General features: G+C 35.6%; 1 protein-coding gene across 1 annotated transcript; it reads right to left on the bottom strand.

Annotated features, from left to right (window-relative positions):
- Positions 1-1,557: 1,557 nt before the first annotated feature.
- LOC105056214 (BTB/POZ domain-containing protein At5g48130) lies at positions 1,558-4,364 on the bottom strand. Its single transcript, XM_073247709.1, has 4 exons — positions 4,076-4,364; positions 3,926-3,995; positions 2,679-3,839; positions 1,558-2,529 (listed from the first exon to the last, which is right to left on the bottom strand). The coding sequence occupies exons 1-4, from the start codon at positions 4,168-4,170 to the stop codon at positions 1,783-1,785; spliced, it is 2,073 nt and encodes a 690-aa protein (XP_073103810.1). The 5' UTR covers positions 4,171-4,364; the 3' UTR covers positions 1,558-1,782.
- Between the last annotated feature and the right edge of the window lie 21,448 nt (positions 4,365-25,812).

Below are 25,812 nucleotides of genomic sequence, written 5' to 3'. Positions count from 1 at the left end.
CTATGACTGCTAGACGACGAAAGGCACGAGCGGAGCTGCGGCCACGGAACAGAGACGACAATCTTTGTTTATTATATTTTTTTAAAAATGATGATGAATAGTGAAGTCGACAATAATCAGTTAAGTGAAGCAAATAAATCCATTGCCAACTTTACTGTGATCAAGATTTTAGTTAAAGTAAAGTCGACAAACCCATTGCCGACTTCATATAATTGGGATTGTTTAAAAAAATCTCATGAAACAGGGACGATTGTCCCTATTTCATGTTCGAAGTGCTGCAGCCTGTGATTTCACTGTCCAATGGCCACAACAACCAGCCGCAGGCCCTCCAGTAGCCTCTCCACCAATTTTTCCTCTCTACTTTTTTTCCCTCCTCCCCTCTCTCTATCTCTCTCTCGGCCAAGATTTGACAGAGGAAGTAGAGGCCTTGGCAGCTCTTCGAGTGTGCTCGTGGCCCGTCTATGGCCACTACCGACATCTCCTCCGGTCACCCTATCCTTCGCTCCCCCTCCCCTCTTTCTCTCTTTTCCTCCTCCCCAATTCGTTTCTTCTCTTCAATGTCGGTTTGCGCCGGTTTAGTCCGGTATGGATTTGTACCGACTCGTACTGCCGGCTGACTGGCATGGATCCTGATTCCGGTTCCACTAACCTTGCTATCATTGATTGAAACTCTTATGGTAGGATAATGATTCAAAGTCTAGATATTCTCTTCATTCAATTAATTTTAGGTTAATATTAGCTTGGTTTATTCCATAGTTTAAATTATATCTGGGTTTTGTAGATTCAATTCACTATAGCTTATGTACGTAAAGAACATGTAAATCACCAGAATCAGAAGAAGATTAGGGACAACTTCAATTAATTCTTTGGTTCCCCGTACCCCCTCTTGTTTACTTGTGCATGGTGAATTGCATGCTTAGATCTAGGCTTCTTAGACTTGAAGAGTCGCTCTTTCATTCATGTACTTGATTCCAATAGAATAAGCATATGCACAAACAAACAAACAGATATTCATGCATGGACTTTATTGGATATACCTTTCAATTTACAAAAGATAAATCATAACCATCAAGTCCTGTCCTAACTGTTCAGAATTACGTTTATGTATATGTATTTGCCATTAATCCTATTAAGGGCTACCAATGGAGGTGTCGCCAGTTTAAGGAGGGAACTTCCATATGTGTTAAGTTCTCTTGATTCTCCATATCCTTCCATTTGTGTTCTACGCAAGAAAATGACCTTTAACATTTTTTTCTGTCAATATTGAGAATCAGATGGTACAAAATATAGATCTAATGAATCAATGGTTGATCTAAATTGGAATGTAAGAGTGCATGCTATTGTTTAATTTCATTGTGTCATAATATTCTTGTTAAGAGTTAAGGATATGACATGTCCTCTTAAATTTGATACAACATTATTAACAAAATGCATATATAGACATGCATGCATCACATTACATCCCTTCCATTATAGTGGAAATTACCAAACACGAAAAGTTTAATCTGTGTTTCTCCAATAAAAGACTTGAAACAGACAAAAATATCCCTCACTGGAGCCCCTTTATGTAATCCAGTTCACCTTAATTAGCTCAACTCTTCAGTCTCTTATTGTTTCTGTTAGATGCCTCTCCTTGAGGATTTGGGTGACATGATTTTTATTTCAGCCCTTTTATATAGTAATATGAAGTAGACATGTCTCAGTTATGCTTGGTAGCTGTACGAGGATTTAGGACAAAATGTTAATTTTGTAATATGCGCCTAGTGATTCATTTTCCATAGTCTAGCAGTCATACATTTCATGCAATGATTTGCTTCTACAAGCAAGAGAACCATTTGAAAGACCAGAAGCAACTTGTTTAATCTTTGATTGGCCTCTTCCTAGCAAGGCTATTCTCCTGAAGATTTTGAGTAACCTGTTGGCATATTTCCTTTGGGAAGTCCAGCTCATGGAACCAATGCAGCTGCTAACCTGGCCAAGTGGGTTCCTTCTCTTAACCACAGTCTTCCTATCCAAACCAGATAGCCTAAAGCCGTGTTTCTTTGTGTCCTTATGGGGCGATCCCTTCAACATGTTCTTGCACTGAAGGCTTTGTTTCAATGACATCAGCTCCTGCTCAAGTGCTTGAATCCTAAAGCTTGTAGATTCATACTCAGCTTTTGTAATTTCTGCTTCCTCAACAGAAAAATCTTTGCGCAGCAGGGATCCCAGAGGGGTCGCCACAGTTTCTCCCTTGCTTGTTCCTTGTTGATATGGACTTTCTGCTAGATTCTGGCTTTTAGGAAGCTGGCATCTAGAGCTTGGAAGGCTACCAGAGAATTCCCCACATTGCATGTATCTGAAGGAATCTGAACAGTCTCTGAAGGCTTGGTGTGTGTGCAGCTGCTGAACAAAAAGTGCTTGGACTATCAGACGCAGTGGCATTAAATCATTCTGAACTGCTTGGATGCATGTCTCCTGAGATAGCTTCTGACAGTTGAGGTACTTGCAGACTGCTGCCTTCTCTTCAGTAGATAATTGGGGGTGTTTCTGAGACAATAGATCACAAAATGATACCAAGAGCATATTTTATAGTATTATATTGTGGTAAATTAAAATTTTATCTAAAGAAGTGCAAGTAAGGGTTATTGGCAGAGGTCAGCAAACTGATGGAAGCATGGAGAATTTGGAGTTCTTACCATTAAGAAGATACTCATTGCTTGGTATAGATGGTCATGTGTCTCTCTATCAGTCATTGGTGCTACTTCGATGAGTTCCATGAATCTGCAAGGCCTAAGCTTTGGGTCAATGGCAATTTGTGAAAGATAGCGATCCCATACCTCTGCAACAACAGAGCGGCCATTCAAAGGAGTGCATCCACTATAGCCTGTCTCGTTTTTGGATGAAAAATGGATTGAAACGATTCTTTCCATTATCTTCAACTCAGCTGTAGATGCAATGGACTCCTCACTGCTTTCAGGGAGGAGGAAATCCTCAATCTGCGCAAAGTGTAGAAGAGAGGCAACTTGATGCTCCAAATTTGCCCTGCTGTCATTGCCTAAACTGAGACTTAGAGATCGAGAAAGCAATGCAAAGTAAAATGCACTAGGCACAACTCTAGTAGCCTTCTCTCCCATTGGAAGCAGCTCAAGTATGCCTTGAAAGATCACTGAAACTTTCTTGCGGACACTGTCAGCTCCATTATGCTCAGCTGTGTTCTCCCAAAACTTGTGGGTCTTCTTTGAAAGCACCCATTTATTGGCATAGAATACAACCAAGGGGCTCACATACTTCTCCTTCATTCCTTGTCTTCTCAAGGACCCAATAATCCTCTTGAAGAATTCAAATGGAAGTGCTATGAGATCCTTCACCCACAGGTCTCGACCAGCGATTTCCTTCACTGCCTCACAATTCCAAGCTCGACCAGTCAATGCCTGGAGATTCACAACAGGCGGATCTCTTCTTTGCTCAGGATCAAGAATCTCCATGCAGGCCATGAAAGCCAGAGACTCGATGCATCGGCTTACTATCAAAAGCTCTTCAGACCATGGAAGCAGTGTTCGGCATTTCTGAAGAACTATCAGTGTATCATCCCAGCTCTGCAGAACAACTTGGTTTAAATACAGGTCAGATCTTTCATGGAGGTTCCCAGAGGCATACTCCTCTGTCATCTCAAGAAAGTCCGCAGCACATCGGAGAGCTGAGACATTGAAAGGGTCTAAAGGGAGTGGAGAGTCGTAGCTGAACAGAGCAACCATCTCGAAGGTCTCTGATCCTCCAGGAAAGTTTGGTGGCAGTTCTACATCAGATGACTCCAACAGCACCTTCTTGAAGTATCCACACTTAGAAATCAGAGGGAACTGTGTGAGAGCAAATAGATTCGTCAAATGATCAGTATCACAGTAATTTCAGGAAAAATGGTATCAAGTCTCTGGCATATGCTGACCTTGTGCAATTCAAAGCTTTTATCATCAATCCGAACGCAAACAGAGGTGGGTAAGTCTGTCTCTTCACTCCTAACATTAAGACAGTTAGTTCAACAGATTTAGTTTCACAAATTTACGATCAAAACTGAGACATCAGATATAGATTTTACCATGCACGTATTCTTTCCTTTAGCAAGGCTCCTGCATTTGGACTCGAGAATGGACTCCAAGCCATAGGACTAGCCTTTGCACTCATCGATTCCATTTCTTGCAGACTGAAAATGCTCAACACCAGTATTAGCTATCTAGAATCTTTCTCCCAACTAGCTGCAGGTTGAATTCTTTCGACAGTTGAGCTCTTCCAAACATAAAGGCTTTTTATGTTTAGTTCATGAAATTCCTCAAGAACTCATGTCAAGGCTCCAAGTAGGATGGTAAAGCTTGCTTTTCAGTGGCACTCAAATGCTTGATGAAGAAAGTACAAAGAAAACAAAAAGAGTTGGAAGACAGGAATGTTGTATTTATAAAAAGAACTACATAAACAGTGACGACAAAGAAGCTGGAAATGGAAACAAAAGTGTAGCTCTCAGCTCCTCAGAAAAGGCCAGCCATGTTAGAGCTCAAGAGCTTAAAAGAGTAGGCAAGAAGGAAAGCACAGCTAGAATAGAAGAAGAGGTGTGTTGTCAGCTGTTGGGCCACAACCTCGCACTCTCTTTCTTCCAAGTCTTAAAGTCAGAGAGCACGCGACAGTAACTGAGGGCGCACGAATGGGGGTGAATCCTACTTTTAAGGCTTTGAATTCGGACACTTGTGGAGGGTTTTAAATAATTGTGGTAGAGGAACCACCCTCATTCAACTGTCTCGCTTAGCTTGCCTCTGGTTTCCTCTTTTTTGAAAGCCTTAGAATGGTAAGCGCTTCTTAGAATCACCTCGGTGATGATAACTGGTTAATATGCCTGTTTCTTATGAAATCCTTCTAACGCCCCAGACGGCACGGCTTCGGAAATTTGGGATGTTTTTGGGCTCTCTGCTCGCGAACTCCAAACCTTCTCGGTCTCCAACGCCTGGGCAATTTCTCGTATCGCGATTTGATAGTTCGAGTCGGGTAGTGGGTCTTGGAGTCCAACTTGTGATTCAATGACATGGATTATTCCAACCTAGAAGGAATCTGGCTTGACCTGTTTGATTGATTTGGTTCTATGGATTGTGTTTAAGAGTGGTCTTGGCCATTATTTTTGTCCAAATGGATTGGTTTCTGCTGAAAAGAAAGGAATTCAAGTGGGAAAGTGTACAGGTCATGTCAGGTCCAGGTCCAGTCTGATCCAAGTCTAATTCAAATTAGCCTGCTCGGACTCAATAAAAATTTGCATTCTCATTGACCTGATTCATCTGAATCAGGAAGAGGACAGGTTCTACTTAAATCTATCATCCACTTACGCTAGAAAAGCCCAATTGTTAGCTTGATCAGTCTTACAACCAAAGCTAGTTTAGGGGCCCCAAAACATGTTTCCGCTCACACTTTAGAATTTTTAAATTGAGGAAGTAGAAGAAATTATTTTTTGTTATTAGTTACATGGTTCAGGTTGCCTAAGCTGGTTTGCAAGTTTTTCATCCAAACTAACCATTTCCAATTGTAGCGGAAAACATTATCTAAAGGGAAAGTGTTGTGTCTTTCATGCAAAAGAAGGATTCACCTCTTTTCATATGAATCCATCGTGGGATCACCCACCGGTCCCTTTGAGATTTATGTAGATGGATGAATGATAGAGTTTGGAATATTTTGAGATTTCTGTGGTAGGTGATCCAACAGTGGATTCATACGAAGGAAGCTGAATCTTGCATTACACAGAAGATACAACATCAATCCTTATCTGAATATTAAGTAGTAAAACTAGTAAAATGTAGATCAGATTAGAGTAAGACATCATTCATCATTTGCCAATAAATAGATTTGTATGATCAAATGTAATCTAGCATATTTTTGTGTCAAGATTAGGGGTGCAAATGAGCTGAGCAACTTACGAGCTACTCGAATTCGATTTGAATCCAAACTTGATATGACTTGATTATTTCTGAGTTCGACCAACTTGAAGACTTGCAAATCTAGTCAAGTATATATATTTTTAATAATATTTTATTTTATTTATATTATATTATTAATTTAATATTTTAAAATATAATAAAATATTATATTTTAATCATATTTTTTAATTATAAATAAACTTTAAATTCAAGCTTCAATTCTAATTTGAGAATGGCTCAGTTGATATTTGAGGTATGCCGAGTTGATTTTAAGTATTATTTTTCTTTTCTTCGTTCAAGTTGGCTTTAAGCTTTGATAGAAAGCTCGATCTATCTTAAGTTGGGTCTTAAGTTCAAATACTTAATATCGAGTTGAGCTTAAGCCTCTGGTGATTTGATTCAGCTTGATTTGATTGCATCCCTCCCCATTTAGATGATCTATGCTTTGAGTTTTGGTCAACCTGTTTAAACCTATATATCACGAGAAAATTGTCAAGGATTTGATGGTAGGAAGGTAGACAGTATATGCCCTCGAGATTCGCTGCAGCCATTGAAAAGGGCATCTCAGTCCTTCTATGAGCCACGGCCTTTGTGCAGTTGAATTTATTTGCAATTATTTAACTCTGAGGCATGGAATGGGCTGTTTTGGATCTGATGGGAATTTCAACTTCAGATCCAGAATTTTAGACATTCTGGTCATGGGATGTTGTGTACTCGTACCAAGGGTCAACAGGCTCGTGCATTGCACGTGAGATGAGGACATGAATTTGAAAATTAATATGCATAGATATACTAAAATATTATATCTTTAACTTTGTATATCATAATGTTGACAAATTATCTTGCCGATGGCATGTGCACGCTAAAGGTATATGAATAAATTTGATTTCCTGATTCTATTGTTTTTTATTATTTATGTAATTTATTAGAATAAACTGTTGATTTGGACAGCTGTACTCTCTTGTTTTACCTTCTAAAATAAGATCTCTGAACTAGCCACATCCCCCTAGTTAGCGCAGATTATTTCTCCATTCAAGTTTTGGATAGTGCATCTCTAAGTATTTAAACCTAATAGCGGTAGTATAGGTAGATGTCTATCTAAAAAAGAGAAAAACTATATAGATTATATTTATATATTTATTTGTATAATAAGAACCTTATACATGATATAATTTTTGGCATTTCATGTGATGTCAAAATGAAACTGTTTCTGAATGTAATGTTTGATTAACTAAAGCCGAAAGAGCAATTGCATATATTTGCTTGCAAGAGCTAGCTTCATTTATGTGGTATCTTCTACTCATCTCATTCATCCAATTATATAAACTGGCTTGAAGATGCATGATAAAATAATGATCCTTAAGAGAACCTCTCACATCTCTAATCTTATCAATTAGATACATCAAGTATCATGGAATGTTCCATTCTCTATTTATTAAGTTGATTTATGCTAGTAAATTAGCTTCAACCATGCTACCTTGGCTCTCCCATCTAAGTTGACAATGAAAGTTGATATACTTTAAGGTAGCTAAAGAAACAAATAATCCAAGAGGACTTCAACTACAATTTATCATGCCATTAGATAATTTGGCAGTGAATGCTCAAAATGATATACCATATATGCCATGTTCAGAAAATTCTATGGGCCTATGAGCAAATAGTGGGTTAGTTGATAAACGGTTCACTTGGGCTGCTCTTCAGGGATTGATTGGGCTTAGAGTTGGGTCAAGGATAAGATGGGCCAGGCTTTGTGCTTGAGGCTTTGGTTTCTAGGTTTGGGTTGGACATGAGGTTGTCATCTAGATCCAGGCCTATTGTAGCATGGTTCGAGCCTAGCCCGTTTGCCATTGCAGAGGATTTTTGCTTCCAATGGGGTTGACACATTGCTCTCCTCAATCCAGATTGCCACTGCTATGGCCTGGGGCCAGAATTTTGCAAAAGTTCTGGGTTTGGCTTTTGTTGGAGGTCTGGGTTCGGATTGATTCGGGTTTGGGTTCGGTAGTTTAGGTGTGAATGCAAAGCTATGGTATTCTACCATAGCTAGATTTTGCAAACTGAGTGGCGTTAGTTTCCCAGTATGGTCCAGGTTAAGCCAAGCCTTGTCATTTGGTTAGGGTTTAGGCTTGGCCTAGTAGATGTGTTTTTTCTTTCCTGTGGGTATGCGCAAGGGGTGTAGGCCACTCAGATCATCTTATTTTACATGAATGCCCTCTTTATTACATTTTTTTCTTGATGAGACTAATAAATAACTGTTACTCATCAATGCTGTCAGCCAAAAATCTGAGGGGATCTCCGTATAAAAATAGGATAATTTGAGAGTTATATATCTAAACAGTGATTTTCAAAGGATAAATATCCAATAAGCTATATTTGAAAGGGTATATATAAAAAAAGGGCCAAAAGAGTATCAGAAGAATCATTTGTGCTGGGTTGGGAACAGATACGGTAAAATTCAAATAAAGCAACCTTACAAGAGGATTGTTACTACTTTATGGATATGGAAATCATCTAGTACCTCTAGGGTTCAATAATGGTTATTTGGCTATCCTCTCGCCTTGGAGTTTTGAAGGTGAATTTTGATGGGCCGTCAAGGATTCAGGTGCATGCGTGAGCTAGCTTCACTATTAGAGATCAGTTGGAGCAACTTTTGTATTCTATTCCTTGATCTTTAGCTGTAGCCATGGTTCTGAAAGAGGAGCTCAGAATTGTGGAAGGGAGTTTGCACTGCTTTTTATCACTATAATGCTTCTCACATCTTGATAGATGGGGACTCGTCATTATCAATTTGATAAAGGATTTAGAAAACCCGAGGCTTCAGTATATTCCTATTCTCAGAGATATCTCATAGACTAAAAGTCTTTTACAAGCCATCTCATATCAGTCGAGAAGGCAACTGATCTATAGTTTGGTCAGCCAATGCTGGACTATTTGAGGACAAGGAATGCTTGATTATTCAAGGATAAGGATTATCTTAGAGTTTCGTATCTTTCCTTTGACATATGACTGTTCTTTTGTGAGAATGTTACCTTTTTTTCTTTGAATGCTTTTGTATATATCCCTTACAAATATAGCTTTCTATATATTTACCCTCTGAAAATCACTATAGACATTTATACCTCTCAAATCATCCCATTTTTACATGGTTATCCTTGATATATATTATATTTTTGGCTGATGACATTAATAAATGATAATTTTGAGTATTGTTGATATTATTATCTTTTCATATCTACGCCCCTAAAGATTTAACATTTGATTCTTTTTTTGATAAGACACATAATTTTGTACAGTTTTTTTCTCGATATTAATGCAAAAGAAAAATAAATTTACGTCGTACTCAAAATAATTACTTATTAAATCCATGAGCCAAAAGTCAAATGGGAGAGATATTCATGCAAATTTAGGATGATTAATAAATATATATGCAAATAGTATTTGTTTAAGACTAAATATGTAATAAGCTATATTTATGAGGGGATATATGTAAAAATCTTGGAGTAACTATTAGTACCTTATTGGATCTATAACATTAAATGATTATAAATAAGAGGTAGGGATGAGTTAGTATTTCAATCCTTGGTCGAGTCCTACAAATCTCAATTGCTAACCTCTTTGGTAGAATACAACCACTAAAAACATTTGCCGTACATAGCAAGCCATAGCCGGTTATCAACCCTAATAAAGTCAAAAAAAGGAAGGAAATAAAAAAGAAAAAGAATAAGGGAAAATAAAAAAGAAAAAGGGAAAAGGAAAGTGTAACCTTATGCAAACTTAGAACGGTGCTGGGGTTAAAAAAGCACGTAGGATATAGTAAAAATTTGATGTTATTATCTTTTATTATCTTTTCATATCAATATCCCTAAAGATTTAACATTCGATTCTTTATTTTATAAGACACATAATTTCGTATAGTTTTTTTCTAATGCAAAAGAGATATAAATTTATGTCATACTTAAAATAGTTACTTATTAAATCCATCCAAAAGTCAAATGGGAGAGATATTCATGCAAAAATAGGATGATCTAACATATATATATATATATATATATATATATATATATATATATATATATATATATATATATGCAAATTTGTATAAAAAAAAATAGATATATATGCAAATAGTATTTGTTTAAGACTAAATATGTAATAAGCTATATTTATGAAGGGATATATGTAAAATTCTTAGAGTAATCATTAGTACCTTGTTGGATCTATAACCTTAAATGACTATTGATAAAAGATAGGGATGAGTTAGTATTTTCAATCCTTAGTCGAGTCTTATAAATTTTAATTGCTAACCTCTTTGATAGAATACAATTAGTAAAAATAATTGCCCTACGTAGCGAGCCATGGCCGGTCATTATCCCTAACAAAGTCACAAAAAGGAAGGAAATAAAAAACGGTAGAGGAAGAAAGGAAAATAAAAGAGAAAAAGGAAAAAAGAAAAATGTAACCCGGTGGAAACCTAGGACGGTGCTGGGTTAAAAAAGCACTCAGGACATGGTAAGAATTTGAGATATTGTCATGGGCAAAAATAGGAAAGGTAAACATTGGGTGCGGTGAAAATCTGAAAAAGTGCTGGACTGAAGACTACATTTTTACAGCCTAGCTACAACGAAATTTTGAGATGTTATTATAGGCAAAAATAGGAAAAGTGAATATTGCATGTGGCGAAAACCTAACAAGGCAGTGGACTTGGGACTATATTTTTAGCCAGTCTACAAAACGCAAAAGAGTTACACCATCTCAAAAGGACATATTCTAATAGTCGCTTCAAGGAATTTGAGAGTTCCATCTAGAAACTAACTAAAGGTGCCAAAGACAAAGGAAGAATCCAAGTGGAGGTAGTCGGCAAACTTTTATCACTTACTAGGAGTCGTGATTCATCCTTCCATCTATAAGCTTCCAATGTTTGAGCTTTATTTTGTAGAAGGTGATAGACACACACCTTTTTTTCTATCACAATTTTGCTCGCTTTCCCTTTTCTTGAGCCACTCTGTTAACTCCAACAATCTCATATGCCTCCCTTTAGCATCCACTTGGCTTGGATGAGGAGGTTCATGTGTAAATGGAAGCTACTCTACATGAGCATGGAAACTCATTCTTGGGCATTATGAGTGGTGGAGATCTTGACAACTATTATAATATTTAATATATAGCTGTAAGGTCTGCATGATTTGCCAATGGAAATGTAGACTGGACTCTAGACTAGTATGCTCTCACATGCTAACTAGAATGTCTACATGATCTAACTACGTGGAGTGTGTGGTTCTTAGCTTAGAAATAGTCTAGCATAAAGTGTTAGCCTATATATACCCTAGGTGCACCAAGTAAGATAGTTTCAGTGGGAGTCATACTTTTTTTTTGGAAACCTAAAAAATATTTTAAAAAAATTCACAAGAACTCTTAGGCCCTCTTGCACACATAAGTAGAGTGTCAAATTGATATTTCACTGTACTCATTGAAGATCCTCAAGATTTCTACATAATAGCTTTTGTTTGAAAGCTATGAAGATAATATATTGGGTCTAAAAAAAATTTTACAAGTATAGCAGCTTCTTGTTCCTACTAGGAAGAAAGTAGAACCGATTCAAAAGATGCCTCCAGTTAAGAGCACCCTCCACTTTCTACCATCATATATCCTTTAGTCTTTAGATTTTTTGAGAAAGAAGGCTAGTACATCTTAATTACCCCATGTAAATTTATTAGGAGCCCATATTAAAAGTCAGGAGAAACAGATGCAACTAAAAGTCCCTATATTTTCGACTCATTGGAATTAGGGATTCAAATTCCTATTAATTGGTCTTACTAGAGTGATCCATCTAATGGAAGATCATTAAAGATTAAATGAAGGCTAGATGAGAAATTTATGAATGATTTATCAACAATTAATGTGTCAGTCTTGGTAAACTTCTAGAAATTATAAAAATATCATTTCATAGACCATAATTCTTAGGATGAATTATATATATATATATATATATATATATATATATATATATATATATATATATATATATATATATATATATATATATATATATATATATATATATATATATATATATATATATGTATGTATGTATGTCCAATTCTTATGCTTACTTATTTGTAGAAGCTTTTGTTAGATGAACTAGAAGTCTACTAGGAGTTAGGAAGCTATTTTTAGCTATTTATTGAATATTTATCTCTTTAGAACTAAAAAAGTCCATTGTTTTGGAAGAACTCTCCCATAAACAGATCTCAGTTTTACCCTTTTGATATCAAGTAATTATTAATAAAGTATTTTGAAGTTCTTTATCAATTTCTGGCTTGGAGTAATTCCTTGCTTGCTAAGGTTCAAGACCATGATCCCATGAAAGCATCTAATGTGAGACTAAAAGCTCTGAGCATTCATCAAAGAGGTCAGAGATGAGAAGCCAAAGATCCTCAAACATTTGGCATGTGACCGTCAGTTATCTCCTCCTCTTACAAATTCCACTTTCTTATAGGATTGCCTACGTCAATGGCTGATCTAGCTCGGTTTGGTCTAGAATATTTGAGCTTCAAGTTGAGCTTAGGTTAAGGTCGAGCCTAAAACCTTGCAAAATATTTTCAAGCCTGATTGAGCTAGAAGCTAGAAAAATATTTTAGGTCCAACTTGGGCTATAATAACCCAATCTAGCAAAAAAATCCAGCTACACCAATATTAAAGTAGTCACAAAAAAAAAAAGAGAGAAGATTCCCATTGGACTCCCAACAAGAATTGAAGAACAATGCTGGGAGGAGTCCAACTCCTTCCCTCTCCACCTATATCTAAAAGGACAAAGTTCCTTATGAAACCTCCTCTGCCAACCACCATTTTGCACCGTTAGAAATCCATCTTCCTTTCTCAAATTTGCTGGAGATTTTGGCCAAATACCATTGGACAAAGAGGCAAGAATCCTCCAATCTTAAGTTAGCTTGGTTTGCCATCCTCTCTAGCCCACAAAGTATGATTTTCTGGTCTGCAATCGCCAGACTTTTTGTAGAAACCCCTACCCCTATTTTTTTCGAGTTTCTGTCCCTTTCTTTTTGGATTTTCTTACACCGGAAGTTGTTGCTGACCACCAGTCTGGGGTCCATTGGTTGGGCCGTCATAGCCCCAGTCATTATCGACTAGAGCTATGCCAACAATGATCTACTGCTCCGAGAGGAAAAGGGAGAAAACAATCCCCTATTTCATCATGGAACCAAAGGAAGAGTGAGAGACAAAGAAGAAAAAGGAAGAAAAAAAAGAAAAAAGAAAAAAGAAAGAAAAGAAAGAGAGAGTTTCTCTCTCTTCCCTCTTCCCTCTCTCTTTCTCTCCTTGAATTATTTCTCTCTCCTCTCTCTAGAATTTTTCCTCTCTAGATTGTTTCTCTCTTTTCATAGATTCATCTATCTAAGATTGATTCAGTAAAGGGATTACTTTCAACAATTTTGATCTGATCCTAGTGAAAAGGATCCTCATCCATGGTCGCTAGACAACATACTAGCACTAACCCTGATTAGTCTAGATTATTCTAGATTCAATTATCTGTGATTTTTGTTGGACCACATGTATATTAGTTCAATCATAAATTAATTAAATCATCTTGATCGGACTGATCGGAGTGCCAGATAGTGTCGTCCAATTAATCATGTTCCACTTTGCTAATTTCTCTCTCCTTCGATTTTCTCTCTTTACTTGATTTATGAACCCAATGAAGAGTTCAAGCCTTGTTTCTTTGAATACGAGTTGATCTGATAGAGAGTTTTCAAATCATCTTATTGATCGAGAAGCTCTACACCATTTGAGCTTTTGTCCGATATCTCGGGATCTAGTTGTTATTAGCCTCTATTAAATAATTGTATCTTTAAGTGATCTAAATTAAATGAAGTTATTTGATCGAATTGACCCTCGATTGCCAAATATTATGTCGTCTTCCATTTTGACTCTTCTCGGATATTACTTATCTGATCACTCTTGATTTTTGTTGAACCACCTATATCCTAATCTGATATTAATCCGAAGAAGTTCGATAATTGAACCAACCCAAATCATTGACTATGACTATCTGTCAATCCCGTCTTTCTTAATTATCTATATTCTTTCAAATTAGTAGACTCAATTCTTTATAGAATATAGTCATCTCGACAAAAAGATGTCCAATAGTGAGATACTGTAATATAATCTATGAATTGAATATTTTGAAAAGAAGTTTATGGAATTAAGTAGATTTATTAGAGTATATATGAAATAAGTAATATGACACTTTTTCTAGATTTATCGATAAGTTGTATAGTATTTATATTATTAAATTTTGAGTTATATTATTTATAATTTATGAATATGAAGTATGATATTTATTTGTTAAATTTACTTCATTATAAAATATTATTTTTTTGATAATAAAATATTATTTGATGAGTTATCAAATGTATTGATTCTGTTGTGGACTTGTGAATGATTTATTTTGATTTTGGATAGTTTTGTGTATTGTTAAATTGAAATATGAAATTGATTTTATAGAAAAGAGAAATTTAAATCGAGATGGAATTTAACTCACAGCTTGACTATATATTGGAATCCTACCAATAGGGATCATATATTGGAACATCGATATGCTACAAGTGGAGGTTGTGTGTCGATATATCGATACCCTGCTAGTAGTGGTTAAAAGCTAGTACATTGATATCTTACCAATAGGGGTCATGTGCTGATATATTAACACCCTATAAGCGGAGGTCATATACTAATATATCGATATACTGTCAGTGGAGGTTATGCATTGATATATCAATATTCTGTTAGTGGGGGTTATGCACTGATATATCGATACTTTGTCGGTAAAGATTATATGTTGGCACTTTATTTATTCAGCGCTCATCTAGTCTAACCATATGGTATAAGATGGTCATAGTTCATGTCTATTGAGGTGTACTGGATATTTTGAAAGAAATTAATTTATGAATAAAAATAAATTTTAAAAAAATTGAATTCATATAGATATTGTTTTGATTAGTGTTGTATATTTGAATTGATGCACCTTGCATGTTTATTTTTTAGTATATTATCATTGCTTGATTTATCTAGTCAAAGGATATTACTGATCTGTCTAACTCACTACTTTATATTTTACTATTTTTACATATTCAGAAGACTAGCTTGATTCGGAGATTCATTATGAGAAAGCAAATTGGAGACAAATTTTGATATTTTTTATTTTAGATTAGGATTTATTAAAATTTGATGTAAGGCTATAAAATATTAATATGTAAGATATTTAATTTAATTATTTGAATTAAAGTTGAATATTAATTATTTAAATTTTATTCTACTATTGCTTTATGATATCGTGTTGAGATGTCTTATGTACTTATGGAGAGAGTTCTTCATGAGTATACATCAATTGTCGTGACCCCTTGACTCGTGATCTCATATCAGAGGTATAAAAATTTATATTGTATAGGAATATAAGTAGATAAATTATGACATGTAGAATTAGACATGAGCATAGGTGGATAAGCACTAGGGATATTAGGGCAATAACTTATATTGATTGCGATGATGGATTTGAATTAGAGTGTGTAGTAGAAGTATAGTAGTTTGAATTATTTTAAAGCTAATCAAAATGAGAATTTGGTTTAAAAGATATTATGATGAAAGTTTCGATTTTGAAATTAAAGGATGACAATGAATTGAGGTAAAGTAATCTTGAATTTTTGAGAACTTGAGCAAGAAAAATTTGGAGAATGAAATTTCTTTTTAAGAGGGAGAATGTAATACCCAAATCCAGTAAAAAATTTAGGTACACAAATCTTGAAGCAGCCATAAAAAATAGAGGAGTCTTCTCCCATTGGACTCTCGATCGGAGTCAAATAATGATGTCGAGGAGGATTCCAACTCCTCCCCCCTCCACCTCTATTTAAAGGGTTGAAGTTCTTTGTGAAATCTCCTCCGTTGGCCACCATTTTTCATTGGAAGAAAGCCATCTTTCCTTCTTGAATTTGTCAGACATTTTGGACAAATACCATTAGAAAAAGAGACAAGAATCCTTCAATCTTAAGTTAGCTTGGTTTGCCATCCTTCCTAGCCCACAAAGTATAATTTTCTGACCGGCAATTGCCATACCTTTTACAGAAACCCTTACCCTTGTTTTTCTCAGGTTTCTGTCTCTTTCTTTTTGGATTTTTTGGCGTTGGAAGTCATTGCCGATTGCCGGTCTAGGGTCCACCAGCTATGTCATCATAATCCCAATAGCCATCAACTAGAGTCATACCGGCAATGATCCACTACTATGAGAGAAAGAGGGGAAAATGATTCTTTGTTTCACCATGGAACCAAAGGATGAGAGAGAAAAAAGAAGAAAAAAAAGAAAAAAAGAAAAAGAACAAAGAAAAAGGAAAAAGCAAAAAAGGACAGAAAAGGAAGAGAGAGTTTCTCTCTCTTCCCTATTCCCTCTCTCTTTCTCTCCTTGGAATTGTTTCTCTCTTCACTTTCTCTCTCTATTTTACTCTCCACTTTCTCTCTCTAGATTGTTTCTCTCTTCATAGATTCCACTTTATAGGATTGATATAGTAAAGGGATTACTTTCAATAATTTTGATCCAATCCTAGTGATAAAGGTTCTCATCCATGGTCGCCGGACAGCATGCGGACATCAACCCTAATTAAACTATATTCTTCTAGATTTGGTTATCCATGATTTTCGTTGGATTATATATACATTAGTTCAATCATAAATTGATTAAATTATCTTGATCGGATTGATTGAGATGTCAAATAGTATCATTTGATCAGCTCAATTCTATTTTATTAATTTTTTTCTCCTCTGATATTTTCTCTTTACTTGATTTATGAATCCAGTAAAGAGTTTAAGCATTGTTCCTTTAAATCCGAGTTGATCTGATAGAGAAACTTTGAATCATCTTATTGATCGGATAGCTCTGTACCATCTAAGCTTTTGTCAAGTATCTCGGGATCTAGTTTTTATTGATCTATATCAAATCTTTACATCTTTAAGTGATCTAGATTAAATGAAGTTATTTGATTACATTGACCTTTGATCATCGAATACTGTGTTGGCCTCCATCTTGACTCTTATCAGGTATTACTGATTTAATCACTTTTGATCTCTATTGAACCACCTATATCATAAATTGATCTTGATCTAATAAAGTTAGAAGGTTGGATTGACCAAAATTATTAAGTATGACTATCCATCAATCCTGTCTTTCTTAATTATCCATATTTTTTCTAATTAGTGCACTTAATTCTGTATAGAGAGATAGTCATCTCGATAAAAAGATATCTAATAGTGGGATGCTGTGATATAATTTATGAATAGAAGATTTTGAAGAAATTTATGAAATTATGTGGAATTGTTGGAGTACCTATGAGATAAGTAATGCGACTCTTTTTCTAGATTGATCACAAGTTGTATATAGTATTTGTATTATTGAATTTTGAGTTATATTATTTATGATTTATGAATATGAAGCATGATATTTATTTATTAAATTTACTTCACTGTAGAATATTATTTTATGCGTTATCAAATATATTGATTCTATTGTAGAGTTATGAACGATTGATTTTGATTTTGAGTGGTTTTGTGTATTATTCGATGGACATGCAAAATTGATTTTATCTAAAAGAGATATTTGAATCGTAATAGATTTTGACTCACAATTTAACTATGTATCGAAATCCTGTCAATGGAGGTTATATATTGGCACATCAATATCCTATCAATGGACATTTTATGCTGGTACATTAATGTTCTACCAGTAAGGATTAAATATTGATGCATCGACATCTAGCTAGTGAAGGTTATACGCCGGTATACCGACACTTTACTAGTCGGGCTTATGCGATGGTATATGGATACCCTACTAATGGAGGTTATATATTGGCACCTTATCTATTCTGAGCTTATTTGGCCTAACCACTAGATATGAGTGTGGTCATAGTTCATGGCTATCGAGGTATACAAGATGTTTTAAAAAAAATTGATTTATAAATGAAAATAAATTTGAAAAATGCTGAATTTGTATGGATATTATTTTGATTGGTGCTGTTTGTTTGAATTGATGTAACTTGTATGTTTATTTTTCAGTATATTATTATTTCTTGATTTATCTAGCCAAAGGATATATTGCTCATTAGGCTGTCTAGTTTGCTATACTATATTTTATTATTTTTACAGATTCAGAGGACTAACTTGATTCAAAGATTCATTATGAGATAGCGAACTAGAGACAGACTTTGATATTTTTTTATTTTAGATTAGGATATATTGAAATTTGATATAAGACTATGAAATATTATTTTGCAAGTCATTTGATTTAGTTATTTGAATTAAAATTAAACATTAATTATTTGAATTTTGTTCCGTTTTTACTTTATGATATCGTACTGAGATGCTTTGCATGCTTGTGGACAAAATTCTTCATAAGTATGTGACAGTTGTTGCGACACATTGACTCGCGATCTAAGGTTGAGTGTGGCAAGAGATGTATGGAAAATTGACCTAGCCCGACTAACTCCTAGCATATTAATAATGGACTAAGCTACCTCCAATAGTGATTAGATACATTTTTAGTTTCAAGATCTAAAACAAGATGAACTTTCCCACCACCAAGAGATATGCATCATACCACAGACTTGGTCTCTATGTCATCCTCATAAGACTTGCCACACTATAAAGTAAACCCAATGGAGCATGTCGAATTAAAATGACAAGTTGTTGAGCTTTTTTGGAAAGGTTTTATTAACAGAATTTGAGCCCACGTATTATAATGAGATTGTGCATACCTAAGATGGATGTTAGCTAAAGGATGTGTCTCAATATCTGAGCTATTAAAATAGTCACGATCATATATAGATTTGCTAAATAGGCTTGATTACAAGCTAGACATGATGAAAAGATATATGTATCATAAAATGAGCTATTGAAGTGGGTGTTATCAAGTATGAAATTGGCCTAGAGATAAATAGAAAATGGATTAACTGAATGGCCAAGGATGCCCTTTCAACCAACCATGCACTAAGTACCTTCATAAGGATTACATGATCCCTACAAAACTATACAAAAAATTAGTGTAGATATCTGTGTTTGACAGTTACCTCTTCTGATAGGAATAAGCCTCCAAATTCAACGAGGAGAATCTCATCGTCTACAAGGAGGCAACCTTTAATCCTGGGTTGACTTCTAGCTATTACTTATTCTTTTCACCACCCCACGAGCATCTGCTAATTTATCTACCCCTTCTATACCACCATCTTCTTCTTTTCTTAAGAAGAGAGAGAAGATTAAAGATATCCTAGATGGCCGAATAAGTTGCTCTCAAGGTGGTGTATATTGATCAGCAAAATCCTATAATATTGCAAGGATGACCCATTGAGTATTATATGTGGATCACTTAGGTAGACTTCATATACTTAACGTTGAATTATATGACTTGCACCACAGCACTCATTTGCCAAAGGTGATTCTCACGAGCCAAGGAGGAATAATGGAGACCAATATGGGTTCAAGAATTATTGACTAACATCAAAGTTGAAATAAAAAATGTAGATTGCAAATGGGTGTGCCTTAGCTAACTAGGAGCTTTTATATACAACGAAGACCAAATAAAAAGTCTTCAAGTCTTATGGGGCCGTAATCTAATTTTTGGACTCAGTAATTAGATCCATGTAATGTTTGTTATTTTCTATATTATGTTATTTTACTTAGCAAGTTAGCTTATTTGCTTGAGCATTGAGTGACTTCTACTCTGTTTGAAGTTTACTCGGCCATCCAGTCCCCTCACATATTAGTAAAGTCACTTGCTTGAGTGCCAAATAACTTTATTTAATTATACTTTTAGTTTACTTGGTCTATAACCAAATTTCTTGAGCCATAGTTAACTTGGGCATGAGGGCTAGCTTGTATATTTTAATGAAGGGCCCCATATTGTTTCATGTATTATTGATGAATGAAACAGGTTTCTTTATGTGGAAGTTCTGTCATGTGATGCCAAGTATGAGGCCTACTAGATTGAGTCACGGTAGATTATCTTTTTCGTCCTTCGTCTCCTTATCCTACTTTCTATCTTTTTATTGTCTATTTAAAGCTACTTCTCCACCTTTGCTGCAAAATAAAACCATAAACACTAGCCACTAAACTCTCAAATCCCTAAGATAGCTAGTCTAGTGTGTGTTTACCCTTGTCCATTTTCTCTCCTCTCCTATTATTTAAATCCAAAAATAAACCTATTCATCCGTCTAAAATCAATATCCTGAATTTGAAAAGCTATTGTCACTCCTTTAGCAGCATCTTATCGAAGACTTTATCCACTCTTTTATTATTAAATATGGATTGTAAAGAGTTTCTTAAGTCCCTGCGTAAGAGAGCATTTTTGTGATTTACAACTAATTGGACTTGAAGAGCTTATCCGTACTTGAAGGTACCAATCAAGTGATAAAAAAGATTGACATCATAATCATCTTCTTGAAAAAAAGTTTCCTACAAGGTTTCTTTATCAATGGAATAGTGTTTTAATTGCTTAGATAATCCAAGTTTGACCTCGCCTTTTCTTTTCTAAACCACCATTCTAGTAAGACCACATTACCTATGTGTCAAGATTTTTAAATGAAAAGTTTGCAAGCATCATTTACTTTCAATTTTTGACTTAAACATTTGTGCATATCATCATCGATCTTAGACATCGTAAAATCTATCCCTTTACATTATCCTATATCATTTATTGATTCTAACTTTTAAAAAGTTTGTAAGTTCATGAAAATGCTTGTTGAAAAAAGAGAGCTAAAGAGGAAACTTTGTGATGAGGTAATCTTACATTTGGCTTTTGGGATAACTAAATTTAAAAAGTTTCAAGATTACTAAACATTAGAATTGACTAGAAGTCATGTCATGTTCTACTGAGTTGCTACAAATCAAACAACAAAAATAACAAAGTGACTTCTAAAACCATCAAAGCAAACAACTACAAAAAGTGCATACACAAAATGTCACTTCAATAAACTTATTTCTTTTTATATTATAACCTATGGAGGACAAAACGACCCTAAGTGAAACCCATGCGCTACAAGCGACTCCACCATTGCAAACTTGATAGAGGCACTCCTACCATTAAAGCCCTATTATTTCCAGATCATATAAATCATCATTTTAGAGTAGGAATTCACATACAAAGGGTTTGCTCTACTTTAGCTCTTCATATTATAGCAAATCGGTATTATTTTGATCTCTACATATTTTGCCTTGATATTCTTTGTTAATTCAGAAAATATTTTTGTTCAAATTTCTAATTAATTATGTTAGAATTAAAATAAGATAAAATAAGATTTATACTTACAGTGTCAGATCAGATTGTTCTATTAGCTAGTTCCAATTGCAATCACAAATGAAAAACAATCCTTTTCCATAGGCCAGATGCTTCTGCACAAAGAGGTTTATTCTAAGCAAAATTCTTTCTACGGAGGATATCTCAAAAGGTTTCTATGAAAAAGTATCTCAAAAGCAATTTCTGCCTCTTTTTTAAAAGAAAATTGATGTAGGAGTGGGAGGTCATAAATATAACTGCCTCTTAGTAGTCTTATTAGAAATGGGCTAAACCATGTTAGCCCATCATGGATGCCCAATCCAAATCTATTGTCTATAATCATCTCACACTTGTACATGATGGGCTCAATATTATCCTCACACAAATCAATCTCTTTTGTCTGTACATTTACACTTAGCAAATAGCCTGTACGATCAGCATACTGTTATTTCAGAGCTCATTGCTATATATCTATTAGGAGTGTATAACAGCTCAACTTGTTAAGAAGAAAATGTATGCTTGTACTCTAGACTCATTTTCTTATATCGATCTAAGTATTTTTGATCCCTTAATTAATTAATTATATATATAATATACTTAATCCCTTATCATCTTATATTCATAATTTTGTACTATTGCTCATCGGCAACATAATAGGTCGATCGGTGAATACAAGTAAAGATGTGAATAAAATAGTTTTTCTTTCTCACTAGATTTTCTTAGCACCAATTTAACTATTTTTCTAGATATGTCCTATTAAATCGAACCACTTGTGATTATTGGTAACATACTAAGATAGCAGTTATTAAATTGAAATTTCAAAAAATAGCAAAAAATCATTGAGCATACTTATATTTGAGGTCATTTTTGCCTCAAGGGTCTCATACAATGAGGAAGCAGAGATCCACACTCTCATTATCCTTATTGGTCGAGTTTTACACATGTCGTATGAATCACGTGCTATGATATTTTTTTCTTTTTCTCATGGCACGTATGTCTTATCTTCATAAATGAATGCCATACAGATGATAGTTTAGACATATCATAGCGTTTAACTTGAGTTCTTCCATTATTTATTTAATTTCTCTTCTTCGAACCAAGAACTCACATCTAGCATTTAGACAAATTAGGTGGATTGTGGGGCTATCCACCTCGGTCACAAGATCAATTATTATTACAGTGACCTCATTTTGTTTTATTATTAAGATGACATATGTTTTAAGCTTGAGCTATCTATTATCAATATTATGTATTTGCTTAAAAATTGTCTTATCTTTGTACGTAACATACTGATAGAGATAATTACCCATGTGAGAAGGCCAATCTCTATCTATCTGATATATTTTTATATTAAATATATTTAATATCTACATGCGTATGATAAGAAAAGATAATATAATACTATCTCAAGTATCTCTAGATATTAATTAAATGAAGAACAAATATCATTCTTTGGTGAACATCAAATGAAAAAATATATTATATTAAAGCATATATTGAAAAATCACATCATGATCTATGCAATCTAAGAGATCTCACATATCCTACAAATACATCTCTAGATATGGATTTGGTAAAGGGATCTGCAACCATTTATCCATAGATATGTATTGTATGTTCACTTTCTTTCATGCCACTATGTCTCATATATAATTGTACTTAGTATCTATATATTTTGTCTTACAATAATATTTGAGGTCTTTGATAAAAGCAATTGCTACTTGACTATCACAATTTATCAGTACTAGATTAGCAGCATTTTTAATAATCTCCAAATCTCTTAGGCTACACAGCTTCTTGCACTATCGCTGAAGATGCCATAAATTCAGCTTCCATGGTGGACAAAATAGTATATGCTTGCTTCTTATTACTCCAAGAACCATTATTTAATAAGAAGACATTTTCAGAGGTCAATTTTTCTCTCATCCAAATCTCCTCCCCAATCAGCATTAGTATAGTCAATAAGTTACAGATCATTTTCTTGATAACATAATGAATAGTTCATAGTGCCTTTTAGATCCTCAAGATTCTTTTAACTATTTTTTAATGTGTCAGATCTGCATTTGATTGATATCTACTCATCATTTCAAAAGCAAAGCAGATATCTAGTCTTGTGTACATTATGGCATACATCTAGCTCCCTATGGTACTAGAATAAGAAACTCTTGCCATCTATCTATTGGGGATCTTTCTTAAGGCGTAGAGGTCTAGAACCAGCAACAAATCAATCGAGAAGGGGCATCCAAGCAAGAGATGGCAGCCACAAAGAGAGAAGCAGCAAGATCTAGGAGCTAGGGACTAGGGTGCTAGGGTTTGGGCGTCCACCTTCAACCCTAGGGTTGGCTAGGGTTTTTCCAAGAGAGAGGGAGGCATGGAGAATAAGAGAGAGAGAGGAGAGAGGTATATGAGAGTTGAGAGTGTGTCTCCTCTTGTATTTATTTCTTTCTCGTAGGAAAGCTTGCATACCCCATGGAGATAAGTCTTGGATTGATCCACATATTTGATTATATCTATCCTATTTCTTCTTTCTTTCTATTGAAACAAGTGATATCAGATCACTAATAATTGGTATCAGAGCCAGGTGGTATCAGGATGCGTGATTGATATTAGGTGGAGGTGTTGTCTAGGTTGCAGCGATGTTGATCAACAATTTAGTATCAGAGCTAGGTGGAGCTAGGTTGTCTCGACAGCGTTGATCGAGATTGAAGAAGATGGAGAAGACAGGTGCAATCAAGATGGAGATCAATCATGAAAGATTGATCGATACTCTCTTATGCAAGGAGGAGCAGTCTATGATGGAAGATGCCAGTGGGAGCCTAGTGCGAGATGGAGCTCTAGGTGGAGATGAATCGGACACGAGATGGAAAACTTAGGAGGATGATAGGTGACATCTCCAAAAGGCTATTCCAAGCAAGTCTCAGGCCAGGCAGATCACAGTACATGACAGAGATGGGATCGAGTGATCTGGCTCAACTCTCATATTTGTCCATTCATGAGTAGCAGATGTTTGCCTCAGGATATAGGGGCAAGATCATACAGAAGCTTTCAGAGTTAGGAGGAGGCTGAATGCTGAGTCAATGTGGAGATTGTTGGATTTGGCACCTTGAATTCAATCCATAGGAGGAAAATTCAGATGTGGAGAAGTCTACCATGTAGCGCACGATAGGAGGAGCCTAAAAATAGGCCTGGAAATGCAGCGCATGTAGACTTATAGCAAGGTGGGCCCACAGGCGTGCATAGGCCCTTGGGATGCGTGGCCCATGCCCGAGACATGCGGCCCAGGCCCAGGCAGGCACGCAGCCCAAGCATGAGCCCCGTGCATGGGGAGTACTGATTTGGCATGGTCCATGATGGACCGCATGGGAAGTTGCACTCCACGTGGCTGCCGTGAATTGGAGCAGTCCATGAGGCAAAAAACATGGTGCATGAGGTCTCTATGCACGATCTAGCAGCCAAAAAGGCATGCAAACAAGATTCGATGGTGGGGAGGCTTGCACAGATGTGATCAGGTGGGCAGGAGCGTGATCAGATGGTTCAAAGTAGCATGCAGAAGCAATCGAATGGTCAAAAACTTTTTGGACTTTGAACAGTACTGTTACTTCGATCTGGAGTGGATTTTCGCTCTATAAAGGAGGCCTGACAACCTGTGGAAATCGAGAGCGGGATTCAGGGAGATCAAGGATATCAGAGTGTGCAGCAGAGTGTCTCAGAGGGACCAAGGGAATCTAGGGAGACTGAGAGTAGGTCTCAAGGAGATCGAGGGCGTCTCAAGGAGATCAAGGATATCAAAGCATGCAGTAGAGCGTTTGAGGAAGACCAAAGCTATCTCAGGGAGATTAGGAGGGTCTTAGAGAGATCGAGGGTGCCTTAGGTGTTGAGAAGTAATGCGCAACGGATTATGATAGTCACAGGAGAAAGGAAAGAAAAACTAAAAAATATACAAGCACAAAACAAAATATAAGGGATTTTGTGTGGTTCGGAGTCTCTTGCTCCTATATCCATGACCACACAGAATATATATTTTTCCTTTATATAACAGCAGGGGATTTACAGGGGTAAAATAGAAGAAGAAAAATAAGAGAAAAACCTCTTTCTCTCTCTACAGGTGGTGCCTCCTAGAAGAAAACCCTTCCTTTAGCCTTGCACACCTTCTTTTTTTCTCTCTTGGAAGAAACCTTTCTTCTCTCTTGGAAGAAGATCCCTTACAATAGCTCTCAAAAATCTCAAGAAAATCCCTAAAGAAAATCTCTCAAAATCTCACGGACTCTCTCTGTTACCTCTCTCTGGACTCTTTGTCACGTTACACAAAAAACCACCACCCATAGGACTTTTAAAGGCCCAAATCCACTTCAGATTGGAGTTAAGACTCTGATTACAACTCTAAATAACTCTTGACCGTCCGATCAAGTAGAAAATCAAGTTTTGGCCATTGGATCGCATCAGATCTCGCTCATCCGCATGCCCAAACACTCCTGATCAGCTCTGGACCGTCTGATCACAATCGAGAGCTCTAATGATCGTCAGATCGCATAGTCGGTCCACAAAAATAGCCATGAGCCGCAGGAAATAGAT

Source organism: Elaeis guineensis, chromosome 13 (genome assembly GCF_000442705.2).
Source record: "Elaeis guineensis isolate ETL-2024a chromosome 13, EG11, whole genome shotgun sequence".
Taxonomy (NCBI): Eukaryota; Viridiplantae; Streptophyta; class Magnoliopsida; order Arecales; family Arecaceae; genus Elaeis; species Elaeis guineensis.
This window is presented reverse-complemented; position numbering and strand designations above follow the sequence as displayed.

Bases quoted from the DNA above. Each gene is read 5' to 3' on its own strand.
- LOC105056214 (XM_073247709.1), bottom strand. From the start codon at position 4,170: ATGGAATCGATGAGTGCAAAGGCTAGTCCTATGGCTTGGAGTCCATTC. The intron at 3,996-4,075 runs GTAAAATCTATA...TCTTAATGTTAG, and splicing joins AAGGAAAGAATACGTGCATG to GAGTGAAGAGACAGACTTAC. The intron at 2,530-2,678 runs GTAAGAACTCCA...CTATTGTCTCAG, and splicing joins CAATGAGTATCTTCTTAATG to AAACACCCCCAATTATCTAC.